Source organism: Cucumis melo, chromosome 10 (genome assembly GCF_025177605.1).
Source record: "Cucumis melo cultivar AY chromosome 10, USDA_Cmelo_AY_1.0, whole genome shotgun sequence".
Taxonomy (NCBI): Eukaryota; Viridiplantae; Streptophyta; class Magnoliopsida; order Cucurbitales; family Cucurbitaceae; genus Cucumis; species Cucumis melo.
The window spans coordinates 17,015,516-17,032,584 of record NC_066866.1 but is presented as its reverse complement, the minus strand read 5'-3'; the positions used below and the strand labels follow the sequence as shown (position 1 = coordinate 17,032,584).

At 32.8% G+C, this 17,069-nt stretch overlaps 1 protein-coding gene across 1 annotated transcript in view; it reads right to left on the bottom strand.

Annotated features, from left to right (window-relative positions):
- Positions 1-14,772, bottom strand: part of LOC103495131 (uncharacterized) — a 34,546-nt gene extending 19,774 nt beyond the window's left edge. The window contains exons 1-4 of the mRNA XM_008456598.3: positions 14,524-14,772; positions 10,489-10,576; positions 5,101-5,397; positions 4,794-4,952 (exon numbers count right to left, since the gene is read on the bottom strand). Coding sequence (XP_008454820.2) covers positions 4,794-4,952; positions 5,101-5,397; positions 10,489-10,576; positions 14,524-14,657 — 678 coding nt within the window. The 5' untranslated portion in view covers positions 14,658-14,772. The remainder of the gene's footprint in view (positions 1-4,793; positions 4,953-5,100; positions 5,398-10,488; positions 10,577-14,523) is intronic.
- Positions 14,773-17,069: the final 2,297 nt, after the last annotated feature.

The following is a 17,069-nucleotide window of genomic DNA, read 5'->3' as shown; positions in this document are numbered from 1 at the left end:
TTACCACATATGACCGAGAGTGTCCTCAGAGACATATTTGTGACAGGACTAGAACCAATCCTCGAAGCAGAAGTACTAAACAGACACTTGTAAACCTTGGAAGACTGTATGAAGGAAGTATAGTTAGTGAAAGACCGAAACTTAGCCTTGAATTTGGCTAGGACAGAGTTACGGATACCGAAACCAAAAGGAGGAGAAACTACAACCACTAAGGCTTAGGGAGGAACTGAGAAAGAAATATAGAGAAAAACAGAGTTTCAAATGAAACAAGTTACCATTCCTATCAAGGGAAATTACCAAAAGGGTGAGCCATCACTGAAAAGACTGTCAGATGGCGAGTTTAGAACAAGACTTGATGAGGGCCTTTGTTTCAAGTGCAATGAAAAATACTCTCTAGGGCACCATGTAAGGTGAAGGAAAAAAGAGAACTGATGCTCTTCATTCTTAATAAGGAGGAAAGTACAAAGGAAGATAAGACTATAGAGGGAATAATAGAGGAAATTGCAAAGCTGAAGTTACCCGAGGGAACTGAAATTGCACTAAAAACCATTATGGGTTTTGCATTCAAAGGAACAATGAAATTGAGGGGAATTATAAGAGGTAACGAAGTTAGTGTGTTGATTGATAGCGGTGCAATAAATAACTTCATACATCAAGCTTTAATAAAGAAAAAGAAGATCTTAATTGAGAATGCACCAACTTTAGGGTTACCATTAGGAATGGCACGCATTGGAAAAGAAAAGGACTACGTAAGAAAGTTGAGCTGAGATTGAACGAATTGACCATTGTGGCTTATTTTCTGGCAATGGAGTTGGGTAGAGTAGATGTAATTCTAGGAATGCAGTGGTTGGACACGATTGGAACAATGAGAGTTCACTGGTCATCCTTAACCATGACCTTTTGGGTGAGAAACAAATTACACTAATGGGGGACCCTTCCCTCATTAGAGCAGAATGCTCCTTAGAAACCATAAAGAAGACTTGGGAAAAGGAAGATCAATGGTTCCTTTTAGAGATATAAAACTATGACATAGAAGATGAGGATGACTATGCAGAGGAACAAGGGATGAAGGGAGATGAAGGGGATCTACCTAAAATCAAGTTCCTATTAAAGCAATATGCTGACATATTTGAGACACCAAAAGGGTTACCTCCCAAGAGAGGAATAGATCACGCATCATAACATTACTTGGGCAAAGGCTTATCAATGTGCATCCATATTACTATGGTCATGTACAAAAAGAAGAAATCAAGAAATTGGTTGCAGAAATGCTTCTAGCAGGAGTGATTCAGCCTAGTCCCAGCCTATATTCAAGTCATGTCTTGTTAGTTAAAAAAAAAATAAGAGATGGAAATTTTATGTGGTTTACAGGAAGTTGAATCAAGTAACCACCTCGGATAAATTTCTCATTCCAGTTATTGAAGAGTTATTGGATGAGCTTCATGAAGCAATTGTGTTTTCAAAGCTGGACTTAAAATCTAGCTATTATTAAATGAGGATGAGAGAGGAGGACATCGAAAGGACAGCCTTCTGAACACACGAAGGTCATTACGAATTCCTGGTAGTGCCTTTCAGCCTTACTAATGCCCCTATTACTTTTCAGTCTCTCATGAACCAGGTATTTAAACCTTTCTTAAGATGTTTTGTATTAGTTTTCTTTGATGATATATTGGTATATAGTGCTGATATAACTGAACATGAAAAGCACCTCGAAATGGTCTTTGTTGTACTGAAGGATAACTAGCTTTTTGCCAACAAAAAGAAGTGTATGATTGCACATTCTCACAACAGTACTTAGGTCACCAAATCTTAAAGAAGGGGGTAGAAGCCGATGAGGAAAAAATTAGAAGTATGGTGAATTAGCCTCAACCTAGAGATGTAACAAGGCTGAGAGGTTTCTTTAGGTTAACTAGGTACTACCGAAGGTTTTTAAAAGGGTATAGAGAGATTGCTACTCCTTTAACTAAACTTTTACAAAAATTCCTTTAAGTGGAGTGAAGAAGCCATTGAAGCTTTTGAGAGACTAAAATTAGCAAGGACTACCATTCCTATTTTGGCACTACCCGACTGGTCTCTCCCCTTTATTATAGAAACAGATGTGTCTGGAATTGGCTTAGGAGCCGTGTTATTCCAAAATGGTCATTCTATTTTATTTTTTAGTCAAAAGCTATCTCCAAGAGCTCTAACTAAATCGATATATGAGAGAGAACTTATGGGTGTGGTACTTTTTGTTTAAAAGTGGAGGCATTATCTCTTAGGAAGAAAATTCACTATCATTTCTAATCCAAAAGCTTTAAATTTCTTATTGGAGTAAATGGAGGTCCAACGATAGTTTCAAAAGTGGCTGACAAAGCTTCTTGGCTATGATTTTGAGACATTTTATCAACCAGGGCTACAAAATAAGCAACCAATGCTCTCTCTATGATGGAACCAAAATCGGAACTTAATACTATATCTACCCCTAGAATTATGGATCTAGAAGTCATGTGGAAGGAAGTAGAAAGGGATGATGAGCTCCAGAAAATTATTGAAAATTTGAAGAATAATCCAGAGGAAAAAAGCAAATACCAATGAGAGAATGGGAGACTTCTGTATAAAGGAAGAGTAGTGCTGTCTAAAACCTCCACACTCATCCCTAATTTATTACATACCTTTCATAATTCTATCTTAGGCGACATTCCAGATTTCTCAGAACTTACAAAAGAATGAGAGGAGAGTTGAATTGGAAAGGAATGAAAGCAGATATTAAAAGAATATGTGGAGCAATGTGAGACATATCAAGGGAACAAATATGAAGCAACCAAACCCGTCGGAGTGCTACAACCTATTCCCATTCCTGATCGGATATTGGAATATTGGTCTATGGATTTTATAGAAGGGTTTACCTATGGCAAGAGGAGTCAATGTCATTGTAGTAGTAGTAGTTGACAGACTGAGTAAATATGCCTATTTTATTACTATGAAACACCTTTTTTCAGATAAATAAGTGGCTGTAGTTTTTATTGATAAGGTTGTGAGGAAGCATGCCATGTCGAAGTCTATCATTACTGATAGAGATAAAAAAAAATCTTCATAATTTCTGGAAGGAATTATTTGCAACCATGGGCATTATCCTCAAAAGAAGCACGGTTTTTCATCCTCAAACGGATGGACAAACAGAAAGAGTAAACAGATGCCTAGAGACTTACTTAAGATGTTTTTGTAATAAGCAACCACACAAATGGGATAAGTTCATTTCATGGGTCGAGCTGTGGTATAATACTACTTTTCATGCCTCTACAAAAACCAATCCATTCCAGACAGTCTATGGGAGGCCATTACCCCCTTTGTTATAATATGGAGATAGAAAGACCCCTAACAACGAAGTGGAATCATTGTTGAAAGAAAGAGATTTGGCTATAAATGCATTGAAAGAAAACCTATTTGTTGCTTAGAATCAGATAAAGAAAATGGTTGATGTTAAGAGAAGAGAACTCAAATTTAAGATGGGAGAAGAGGTGTACTTGAAGCTGAGACCGTATAGGCTGCACTCCTTAGCCAGGAAAAGGTGTGAAAAACTTGCCCCTAAATATTATGACCTTATAGAATAATAGAAGAAATTGGTGAAGTGACTTATAGATTGTAGCTACCTCTTGAGGCGGTCATACATAATGTCTTTCATATATCTCAATTGAAGCTAAAGCTAGGGAAACAACAAGAGGTACAACACCAACATCCCATTCGGACTGAAGAGTTTGAGTTACAGTTATAGTCGGAGAAAGCGTTAGGAATTCGCTAGAGTAAGGAGTTGGGAGCAAACAAATGGTTAATCAAATGGAAAGGAGTACCCAAAAATAAAGGTACCTGGGAATCAGTATATGAAATGAACCAGTAATTCCCTACTTTCCACCTTGAGAACAAGGTGAACTTAGAATCGAGGGGTATTGTAAGACTTCCTATTATTCACACTTATAAAAGGAGGGGTAGGAAAGTAAATGTACAGGAAATCAATGATGAGGGAATGATGCAAAAGGAGATCGTGTAGAGTGGGGCCCATAGGGAGGAAAGATAGGGAGAGCTATAAATATGTCCTTATTGGGACAAGGTAGCTAGGTTATTTTCTTTTCTATCCTTTTGAGTGGAAGGTTGTTGTAGCTTTGAGGTATTTTCCCAACCCCCTTGTTAAAGAGCTGGTAAGCTTTATTTTCATTTCCTTCTTTATTTCATCATGAGATTGTTTGTTATCTTATTTTGGCTAATACATTTATATAAATAATCAGAGTACCACCTCTGCTTTAGCCTTATTGAGACATATCTTAACCTAGCTACCAAAGTAATCTTATTTTGATTAGGTTTTATTTAATTATCTTGTTAGTATCCTAACAGATAGGTAGAAGGATAGGACTCATTGAGACATTCCAAGGGGGCTGAAGGCAAAAAACACGAGAAGACATTTGATTAATAAGACGAACTGTCCAATGAGTATAACATTCCACACGGATAGGAAGGAAAGGAAGTAAACAACATAAGACAACGTAATTTTTAACCCTTTTTAAAAGTTTGAGTGCATTTTTTAAACTTTTGAAAGTTTAGAGGCATTTTTTACACAAATCACAAAGCTTATGGACATTTTTTATAATTTAGTCTAATAATAAAAGTGCAAATCAGAAAACAAAGTAGGAATTTAATGAAAATAGCAATGAGAATACTTACACGCCTATCTTTGTGCATCTCGATTCTCATCTCACCACTTAGATCAAATTTTGGCAAATATAAACTATAAAAATTAGAAGATATTTAAAACTCTTGATTACCTTATATCTTCGACAACATTCAAAAAACCTTAGCATTGTATCATTAGCACGACTCTCACTAACGACCGAGAAAGCCCGATGACGATCTGAACCAAGGCTTCCACTCCCATTGAATAGCCCCATACCAAATGCCACAGCACTAGCCGATGCTCGATCAATCTAATTATTAGTGGAGAAAAAAACATAAGCCTACAATTTATTATTTTAAATCTCAAAACTGCTAGAAAGATTTTTAATTATAACAATTGAAAATAGTAACTCTCGAGGAACAACTCAAACAAATTACAATGTGGAAAGTGAAAATAACCTGAGTTGCTTTGATTGTATATACGTTGGGGTGATAGTCATCACTCAATAAGTCAGGAAACAATTTTTTTGTTCGAATTCCGAGATCATACAGTTCTTCCTCTCCTTCAAGAATTAATTCTCCACCATTTACTTTTTCACTCCAAGGAGATTTCCATTTCTTCAACCAAGAAGGAACTTGGTGAAGAGACAAGCCAATAATTCCTACATCATCTCCTAAGAGCTTCTTTAATTCATTTTCCAAGCTGTTTAACTCTTCGATCCGTTTTTTGGTCGGAGCACGAGTTCCATGCCTTGCCTGAGGAAACACAAATTCATATCCATAAGAACTTTATCAATATTTTATATGCATGAATTAATTATATGAAGAAAAACAACAAAATACATACATACATACATACATACATTCCATATCCATAAGAACTTTATCAATATTTTATATACATGAATTAATTATATGAAGAAAAACAACAAAATACATACATACATACATATAACTCAACCCCTAGATAGTATTAAAATAACCCAACAATTCGAACTATCCCAACTAAACTATAAGGGTTGAATTTGGGTATAAGGGTTGAGTTTGGGTGAAGTTTTTTTATTTTTTGTTGGGTTGGGTCGGGTTGGTTGGCTCTAAGGTTTAAATAGTCTTTTTTTAAAATTGATCAAACCCCATCAGAATTATATATATTTCTTTTATCTTTGACGAATTTATGAATTCTCTTTAGAATTTTTTATCTTTGTTTAAAATTTGTAAAGATATTATAGTTATTTGGTATTTAAGAATTCAGTTTAGATTTTAGTTATTCAATATGTGATTTATTGATAAATTTAGGGGAATTGTTAAAAATAGTAAATTTGACAAAATGTTTATAACATATAACAAAACTTCAGATTCTATCAATAATAAACATTAATAGACACTGATATACTTCTAGCAGTGACATTGATAGACAGTGATAGTAGTTTATCAGTTTCGATCATTGATGGAATTCAAAATTTTGCTATACCTTGTAAATATTTTAATTTATTTTTGTATTTTTAAAAATGTCTCATAAATTTAAGTATTTTAAATTAATAAAAACAAAATAGTAATAACCTACCAATCCAACCTTAAGGTAGGGTGGAGACCCATGAGTTGTATGGTTTGCCAACTTAGACCAATTCAAATTTTTTGGGTTGGTCTATAAAAACTGTCACAACTCAACCGAACCCATGTAAACCCTATAGAACCCCACGTGGCATGAGACAATGGCCTCTTCAAATTTAAACAAGGATCGTGTTGACCATGGTAAATGATCATGTTGATTATGGTAAACGATTGTACAATCCAATGTAAAATAATCGTTAAAACTTCAAATCAAACGATTGTGTATTGACCATGTTAAACGATCGTATTGACCATGCTAAACGATCGTGTTGATCGTATCATGTTAACTATGGTAAGCGACCGTTTAGATCATGCAACACGATCATGTAATTCGTTTTAAACGATGAGAAAAATGCTTCAAATTTAAACGATTATGTTGAACGTGAAAAACAATCATGTTGACAATGGTAAACGATCGTTTAGATCACGTCAGAATGATATTTAACGATCTTGGTATATTCTCAAATATGAGAAAGATGAAGTAGCTTCATAGAATCTTTTCGAAAATGGTAAAAATGAAATAGGAGATTTAAACATAATAATAAATCATTTAAAAATAGAAGAAATAAAATCTACAAAGAAGATGAATAGATCGCAAAGAAGAAGAAGAAAGAGAAGTGACGAATCGTCCACAATATTCATGGGCAAATTTGAAAATTTTACCAGTTTCATGGCCTTTTGTTTTTTTGTTACACGGGCCATAAATATTTTTGTGTTTTGTTACATTTATTTAAATTAACCTTTTAAAGAAAGTTATTGTGACAAAACTGTTGAAAATATTTACAAAACATAACAAAATTTCAAATTCTATTATGATAGATAGACAGTAATGATAGACTAGTGTCTATCAATGATAAACACTTATATTTTAAAAAAACCACTATAAAAAAAGGACCTATTATGATAGTTGATTCCATTCTAAATTGAAAAGAGGGAAGAAAAAACTGTCATAAAATGTCGAAAAGCACGTTTTTTGCAGAAAAAAATGGGGTTTTCGAATTTCCATTTTCAGTGATAGTTATTTGTTGTCGTAAAAGATAAAAACATTTAATAAATTATTAAAATAAAATTTAATAAAATACTCAAAATCTTAACCTAAAATCTTAACCTCAGTCAAATCTCCAAACGCTACAATCCCTCTTACAACGTCTCCAAACACCAACTGCCACCGACCATCAGAGGATCGAACATGATAAACTGCAAAAGTTTTCGAATATGTTTTGTCTTGAGGGGGAAAATGCTTTCAATATAACTAACATTCTCTTGTCTATTGAATATATTTTTTGTTTGATGTTGTTCTCACTGCCAACTCACTTGAAAAATTGATGTACTCAGTTATGATGAAACTTCCCCCCTTGGAAGAGCGCAAAATATGGACAAACTTATTTTTTGATGTTGAATTTTTATATGCCTCGTGCCTCTTCAGTTCTAATTCACGAATAAATTTTTCTTTTGCAGTAATCTTAATATGAAATTTCGGAACTATGTTCCTCATGATAAGGAGCTTCAGGAGGGCAAGCTTGCCCCACCTATATTGCCTAAATTTGATAACCCTGTTACTACTGAACCTCTATAACTAAAAGAGGTAATTTTGTCACCTCTATCTTTATATGTTCTTAAACTGGCTTACAATCATACTTTTTGGATCCTTTTCTATTAATTGTACACGATCTGCAAAATCCTAAATATCACTCCAAAGAAACCAAACTGAGACCTTAGAAGGGACATGCAGAAGAAGCTTGATAAGCTTGAAAGACATACACAAAATGCATTACATAAGTTTATAGGTAAGTAGAAATATTCAATTAAAGGTCTATGTGAACTTGATAGGTCATTACTTTATGCTCATTCTTTGACTTGCCTTTTCTGGTAGTGTAGCTAGATTTTAAACTGAATTTTATTTTCTTTGTTTGTTTGAGAAGATATCTATCTCGTCATAATTGGCATATACATAATTCTATTTTGTTTGCTGGTTCTGTTTTTCTTTGATGTATTAGGGATTGGCTAGATTGTAATCAATTATGACAATTAGGGATTGGCTGGATTGTAATCAAGACTATTAGAAATTTAAGGGGTGTTAGAACGTGTGACTAATAGACAGCGGAATGGAAATGAGATCGTAAAGTGTGAATATGGTGAAAAAGAGGGTTGGATCGGAAATTATTAGAACATACTGAGTTTATTATTACAAATAAGGCCTAAACCTTTCGATTCAAACATGGATTTTGGATGACATTACATTGTAAACTCATCCACACATACGTGCGTATGTATACCTTGATCTCAATAGTTTATTTTGTTGGTCTCAAGAAGTCCAATTGTGCAAAATGTGCAGCACTTGCATGGTTTTTTAACTTATGAAGTATTTATGTGATGTGAAGGAGATTCACATTGGTTGCTCAGGAGACTTATGAGGTAACATCTTGTTATTGTTTCATTTCCTTAGAATACTACCATTGATAGAAAAAATTAAAGTATATCACAACTTGACTCTCAATATTGAAGAACTTAGTTCTCAATAGATTTCAGTCTTGGTTTCTAAGACTAAAGTATTTATCTTTGGTTTTTATTTGAATTACAGTTTTGGTTTGATTAGTCTCTTAATTGGCTATTTTGTTCTTGTTTGTGTTATATCTGTTAAAAAGCTATTACCATGTTTTATTTCTAATGGCATATTCAATTGGGTGAAGTAGATTCGATTTATCTCTTCTTTTAACTAGGGCTAGAAATTATTTTCTGTTATGAAATACACCTTTCATGACAGTTTTTTTGAACTGTCATAAAATACTTTCCATGACTGTTGGAACAATGACTGCAAATAACTGTCACGAAATCTAACTATGACAGCCTTTAACTTTCATTGTAGACCCTTTTTCTAGTAAGACACTTATATTTAAAAGATACAGTAAAATTTCAGATTTTATTAGTGATAATTAGACGGTAGTGGTAGACTAGATCTGAAATTATATTTACAAAAATAGACACTTATATTTACAAAAATATTTTTTAAAAATACACACTTATATTTATACTTAATGATAACAGTGTCTATCACTGCTATGTAGACACTTTACAAAAATAGCAAAATTTTAGATTATATTAATGATAGACATTACTAGAAGTCTATCAATGTCTTATAAGTGATAGATCTGAAATTTTGTTATATTTTATAAAATTTGGTTCATTTTGTTATATTTAAAAATGTTCATTTTAAAAATTTGTTTTTGTTTCTGAAATTTGGATAAAAGTTTAAACATTGTACCTAAGAAAAATGCAAACAATTGCAAGATATGAGGAGGAAATAAACTTAATTTTCAAATACCAAAAACAAAAAATGAAATATTTACCAAAAGAAGTCAACAAATTCGGTTTTTAAACTAAAGTTAATAAAAGATCTCAAACAACCCCTAATTAAATGGTCTTTTCATAAATATAACAAAGTGGCAACATATTTACAATGTATAGAACAATTCTAAAAATAGAAAAAGTCCACAGGTCCGCCATGAAAAATACCAAAAATGCCCCATCAACAATGCGCGTAATATATTTAGTACACGATCGTTTAATTAATTTGGTTACACAATCGTTTAGTTTTTGCTACCCCAAATCTAAACGATTTTTTTCACGATTGTTTAGTTTTGGCTAGCCCAAATCTAAAAGATTTTTTTCACGATTGTTTAGTTTTGGCTACCCCAAATCTAAACGATTTTTTTTTTAGGATCGTTTAGATTTGGGATAGCCAATTTTTTTTCAAAATTTGGTAGTTTAGATTTGGCTAAACAATTTTTTTTAAGGTTCATCTTTTAGATTTGGTTACCCCAATCTAAATGGCTGAACAATTTTTTTTCAAGATTCTCTATAGACAATCTTTTAGATTTGGTTACCCCTAATCTAAACAACATAAAAAAGAAAAGAAAAGATTATGCACGTAGTGAACGAAAAAAAAAAAAGAAAAACAATGAAAGACGATAGAAAGAAAAAAAAAGATAGATAAAAATCACAGCTAAAAAAAGAAGAGTAAGGGAAGAATATGATAAAAAAAAAAAGTCGCAAAGAAGAGAAGAAAGATGAAAGGGCAAACCTTGAATATTTAAAAACTGACTAACTTTATAGACTTTGTTATACGAACCGTAAATATGTTAGTAGTTTGTTATATTTATGAAAGTTTTCCTAACTAAATTACTTATTGGAAACTCAAACAAGTTTGAAGTATAACATACTTGAAATATAACATACCACAAGATTTAAGTGAATGGGAACACATCCATCAGGACGAGGAGGAACAGTATGGTTACTATTACGTCCACCTTTCGATGCATCATACCTGTCCAAAAATATCGATATTAGAAGTTATCTCCTTTTTCCACCTATAATAAGAAAAAGAACAATTTTTCTTCTTTTTGTTGATATTTGAACATAAGCAATAACAATAGGAAAAAAAACCCTCTAGGTTGCATGCTTTTTTGGAGCCTTATTCAAATATACAAAAGGTTTCCTAAACATCGAATAAACTACTAATATAATTAGAAATGTATTAAAAGGACTTTTCAATTTCAAGTGGCGAGCATGGTTGCATATAGCTAGCGATAATCTAAAATTAAGTTATGGAGAGTTGTAATCGCTTACAAAGTCTAACCAATAAGTCCCTCTCTTAAAATGTTCAAGCTTGAATATCAATATGGAACAAAACTTTTCTTTTTTACTATTATATTATATAAAACTACGAATGTGAAAGATATTATAAATATTAATGTGATATATAGATGTTCATTATCCATTACTATTATATTATACAAAACTACTAATGTTCAGGTTTAGTGGCTATAACCACATGTCAATCCATTTATGATTCAGCACTCATGCCATGTGTCAAGCAAACATGATCTCCTAGTGTCCATGTTACGTCACATTTTATTTGTCAAGTTACCTATAAATAGTGGCATTTGATGGAGTTGTAAGAAGTACACATCGGAGAGAAATCGAAAGAAATTGGATAAAATGAGAAATTTAATAATTGTAAGATTTTATTAATTTTCTTATTTATTAATTATATTATATTATATTATTATTTTAATATTTTATTTTCTTGGTTTCCGTCCTTTGGTTGTCCCTTGCTTTCACACCAAAACAAACTTTTTCTTTCTTTTTTTCCTTTTACTATTATATTATATATCACTCTTTGCTTAATATTTAACTTTATCCTCACTCCTTATACAAGAGTTTGAAATACCAAAAGTTTCCTCACTTCATTTTCTTTTCACTATAGAAAATATTTTACTTTCCATATTCGAAAACACATTTACATATCTTACGACTTGTTTGGAACGAGTAGAATAAAAATTCTTTTCAAAAAATTCTTTTCATTTGAACTTTCTTTTTTCTAAAAACACGTTAAAAGAAAAACACAAATATCTTTGGCAACTTTTTTTCTTCAAAAATATAATTTTTAGTTAAAAAAATTGTTTGATTTGTTATATATTAAAAAGCTTTTTTATATATAATTTTAAATTATAATAAAAAATTTCTTCGTTGAGAATTTGATAGGAGTTTGGTGTAACAATCATCGAGGATGGGGTTGGAAGTGCTAAGGGAAAGTCACTATAAAATGATAAGAGGTTGGCGATAGCGGTCGTTGGAGATCAATTGATTGCAATCATCAAAACAGTGGTTGGCAGTTCGTCGATAACGATCATAGAAAATAGATCAACAAAAGTTTACCGACATTGGACACCAAAAAACTATTGATAGAAAATGACCACAAAAAACAATCAAAGAAAGTTAGCTAACAATGGTCATCGGACTATAGTTGACAAAAATTGGTTGGAAACAGTCATTGAAAAACGGTTGTCAATAGTTGGCTAGTAATTATTATCGAAAAATGGTCGATGAAAATTGATAAAAGTGATCACCAACAGTTGAAAATTGACGAAATTTGGCCAACCATGGTTGTCAAAAAGCAGTCAGAAGATTGGCCAATGCAAGTGCCAGAAAATGGTGGTCGAATGTTGACAATAGTAGATTTCAAAGTTGGCTATTAGCAGCCATTGAAAAACGGTTGTTGAAAGTTGATGAATGTTGATCGACAACGGTCACCAAAAAATGATAGACGAAAGTAATTCGACAATGATCACTAAAAAATGATCGATAAAAAGTTGATCAACTGTCATAGAAAAAAAGTTAACCGACAACAGTCACTAAAAAAGTTTCCAACAAAATAAGTGGACAGTAATTCAAAAAGTGTATAAACTTCGCATATTGAATTTGTGTGCATTAAGCTTTTATTTCTTTTATCTTTTTTTCTTCTTCTAATATTCTTCTTTTTATTTTCTATTATTTGCTTTTATTTAAGTCATATAAAAGTTGGTATTTAATTACTTTAAAGAATTCGTGTGTTGCAAGTTGATCTTTGTCTTTCAATAGCATTATGCCACGGCCCAAAATAAATCCCATGATATTCCAAAAACTTTTGCAAATAGGACTCCTTAGCATAGCGGAGGGGAGCCAAAGTATGCCCCACAAAATTCAAAGACACATGTCACAATTCGTGAGGTGTCTTTGATCCATGGGCACGCATTGTACATTTACAATCACCTATGCTGCTAATGGTATGGCTGAGTGCGCAGCCATGCAAATGCCTATGTACATGTGCACATGCACAGGACCATGCCTATGCAGTCACAACCATGTGTGCATGCGCCTAAGACAGTTGGACAAGGCTGTGACCAGTTGATGTGTGAGTCCCTTTGGTTAGTTGTCAGTCGTCTTGGTGACTTCCAAAAGATGCGGGACAGTCCCAGTAGCCACTGCCATGTTCTAGGCATGTCTAGTAGACTCTAAACAACCTTAATAAGTGTCACACTGCTCTTCCATGGCCTAGACAAGTTTAAAAGACTCATGGCAGTGCCAAAACATTCTAGAATGCTCACGAAGAATCCAGATAAGCCCATAAGGCTCTAGAACCTCCCAGATTGGTTGGGACGTGCTGATGGCTAAGCTAAAAGTGTCTTATTATGCCTAGTAGTGTTTGGACATGTCTAAAACATTCTATAAATACCATGTAATTAAGCTTAAAGAACATTGTAGTAGACTATAGAATGACCTATGGCCAATCCTACTAAGGCAAGTTAAAGCCCATGGTCGGTGAACTAAGTGTATGCATAGCTCTAAGGGGCCTCATTTGTAGCCTTCCTTTGAAAGCATCAATAAAGTTTCCCTTACACATTCTCTCAAACTCTTTACTTACTTTGCCTACTCTCTTCCTTACTCATAACCTTCTTTGTACGCTAGCAAGTTTAGAACCTCTAAAGGCTTACTTTAGTGTTACTTTGAGAGCAAGAGCACGATGGTGTCGCACGTCTAGTTACTTGGTATCAGTAACTACGAGGTTGTCAAACCTAGCTACCTCCTCTCAAATTGCCAAATCAATGACCACTAAAGAGGGACACAACTCACTCGTGGAATAGATCATTTAAGGACATATATATTACTCGAGGAAGGAACAACATTCTCCAACCGAACGCTCAAAGTCCAAGGGATCAGCAGTAAGGAAACATGTGGATACTCGCCTTGCCAACCTTGAGCAAGGATTATTGGAGGATGTTTAGTTCATTGTTGTTAGGCTGAGTGACAATTTCAACAAGTTGGTTCAAGAGAATGCTGAATTTACTATGGTAGCCAAGGAACTAATCAAAAACCTCAGGTGGACGCTTAGTAAGGAGTTGAATGAATTAACATTTGTTGTAACTAACTTGAGGGTATTTTCGAAGGTGAGTTGCCCGAACTTCACTCTAAGACAAATGAACTCAACGGTAAAGTAGATGCCAAAACATGCTACTAATTAATGTCATTACTACGAAGGAAGGCACTCAATTTTATCAGTCAAGTTTTATTATATGTAATAAAGTTATAGTAACAGTTAAAATTTTAAATAGAAAAAACCATGTGCAACACACATGTAAAAATCTATAAATAAAATAGAAGACGTGATCATGCCATTGACTTTCTTGTCAATCCTCTCTCAGGGAATTCATGAAAGAAGATGAAGCTAAATTTTAAAATAAAGAAATTCTCAACTTCCATTTCAATCGTCAGATAAGAAAGATTTATGTTTAAAACAGGTTTCAAACAAACACATCCAGATCCAAAATCACTTCCAAGCATATCCTAAACCAACCCAAAACAAAAAATAGGAAGACATTGAAAAAACAACAACCAATTAGTAAGAGAATGAAACCCAGAAAATAGATGAGAAAGAAAGATGATGAAGAGAACCTGGTAACAGTGGAGAGATGTTGCCTTACGTCGAACGTTAGCTCTTCGGCTCTGAAATTAGAGAATAGGAATAAGAAAAATATTAGAAGAATAATCGGCATCACAGTTTTAATTTCTTCCTTGTTGTCATTCATTCAAGTAGGAGTGTATATAAATAACACAAGAAAGCACCAAGAAACTGCACAAGAAAACTAGAATCTTAATTTATATGACAATTTTAGGATAAACGAGATCAATAATGGAAAACCATGTGATACCATGTTTCCATTTTTTATATAAAGAAAACTCCTAACGAACTGGCACTTGCATTATCTTTTTTGTTTTTTGTTTTTTCTTTGTATATTAAATTATGAAATATAAAAAAGTTAAGAAGTCTGTGGGAAAATTGCCAAAGGTAAGACAAAAGGGAATGGTTAGGTTTTAATTTTATAGACTTAGAGGACTTTTAAAATGTGAAAGGACTTTTAAAATGGTATTTCCCATTATCTTCGATTTATGGGGGCTTCGACTTTTGAATCAGTTAAATTTTCTGGAAAGAGTAAAACATGTATTAAAAAGTTTTTAGTTACAAACTTTTTATTGATTTTGGATTACCTTAAAATTTAATTGGTTGATCCCAACAAAATCTAGAATTTCAATTCTTATCCGAACTTTTTAAATGTAAAATTAATTTTTATTAAAAAGGCAATAACAATCTAAAAAAACCATGGATGTCTAGCTCCTCTTCCAAAAATTACAAGAAATAAAAAGAGTGAAGATAAAAGTTTATTTACTTTCTCATGGAAGTTCAAACATTAGGAGTAAGATCATCCTAAATCATCTAAAACAAGGATTTGAGATTACAATTTCAAGTTGGATTTTTCAAGTTTGAAAGTGGTAAGATGCTTGCTGTATATTTGTGAGATAAAAAACAATAATAAAGAAACACTATAAAACATGTGTAGAACCTTTGTAAATCCCTTCAACAAGTAGAAATTTGAATTGGAGTTGGATATTTCAAGTTTAGAATTTATGAAATATTTGCAAGATACGTGCAAGAATAAAAAACTTGAAAATTTTTCATCCAAATGTTCGGACATTGATATTACCTAACATCATCCTAAGAATTAATTTTGAAATTGGGTATTTCAAATTTAAACATCGTAAGATGTTTACTAGATGTGCATAGAAAGTATTCTTTATTTTTTTATCATTTTATTATTTTATTTTATTTTATTTGCAAAATATGATCATGTGCAAAACCTTCACAAGTTTTTTGCAAAATAAAACAAAACAACAACCGGATTCCTTAACTAAAATAATCCAAAATCTTCCATTTTGACGGCCAATGCAAATTATACACATTGAAAATAATAGAAACCTCCAAAAACAAAAAAGAAAAAATACAACAAAAATCAGCCAACCACAATATTCATACGAAAGTTGACCAATAAAATAATCCTAATTCTTCCATCTTGAAGGTCAGCGTAATTATACAAATAAATTAATTAATTAATTTTCACTCCTACCCGCTTTAGGGTCGATAGATAGGTTGTTTCCTTAAGGACTGAATCCAATTTTTGAACAAGGGATTCTGCCCTCTCATTGGTCCGAGAGGGATTCGGTTTATAGGTTGGATCTTAAATCAAATGTTCAATAGTAGATCAGTGGGACTTAAGGAACAAGATGTAGTCTCGGGGGTAAAACGATAGTTTGACCCAATCGAGGTTACGAACAACCTGTGAAAGATTAATTTACTAATCATGGTTATATCAAATGGACACAAATATATCTACAGTGAGGGGAGTGCAACTACGGGACTTTAGTGGAATGATCCGCTAGTTAACGAATGTCGATTAGCTCGGTCTAAAAGGGTTTAGCCAGTTAATCTCGGATTCTTAGAGTTCACGATCTATAGGTCCATTAGATTCCCCTGCTAGCTCACACGGAATTAACTTAGAACTACATGTTGGAATAATTTGAATTGTTCGAATTAGGTAGAAAGAGAGAAACCGACGAATATATGTTTAAATGTGATTTAAATGTTAAAAATATGAATATGGATTCATATTCGGAAGCTCAAAATTGATGGAAATGGTTAAAGTTGTGAAAAGTCAAAATGTTGACTTTTAACTTTGAAAAGTCAAACTTTAATCGGCTTTATATTCAAATGTGATTTTAATTTCAGGAAAATAAATGTAGATTCATGCTCGGGAGGTCAGAATTAGTCAAGACGGACAAAATGGTAAAAAGTAAAAATGTTAACTTTTGACTTGAAAAGTCAAAGTTTGACTTTGACTAAAATGGTCAAATGACCATTTTGCCCCTTAACTAAACTTAGTGGGAAAATCCAACATTTTGTTGCATAATCCCACTAACTCTTAGTGACTATGTGGAAGCTCATGGTGATGACACCAAGCCCACTAAAAGAAAATGGAATGGCGAATCAATCCACTAATGGTTGGTGGATTGTGAGGTGTTGGGTTTTGCTGATTTAATTACATGCAATTTTTGCATGTAATTAGTCTATTAAGAGGCAATTTTCAAATTGAAGAAGATTTTTGCCA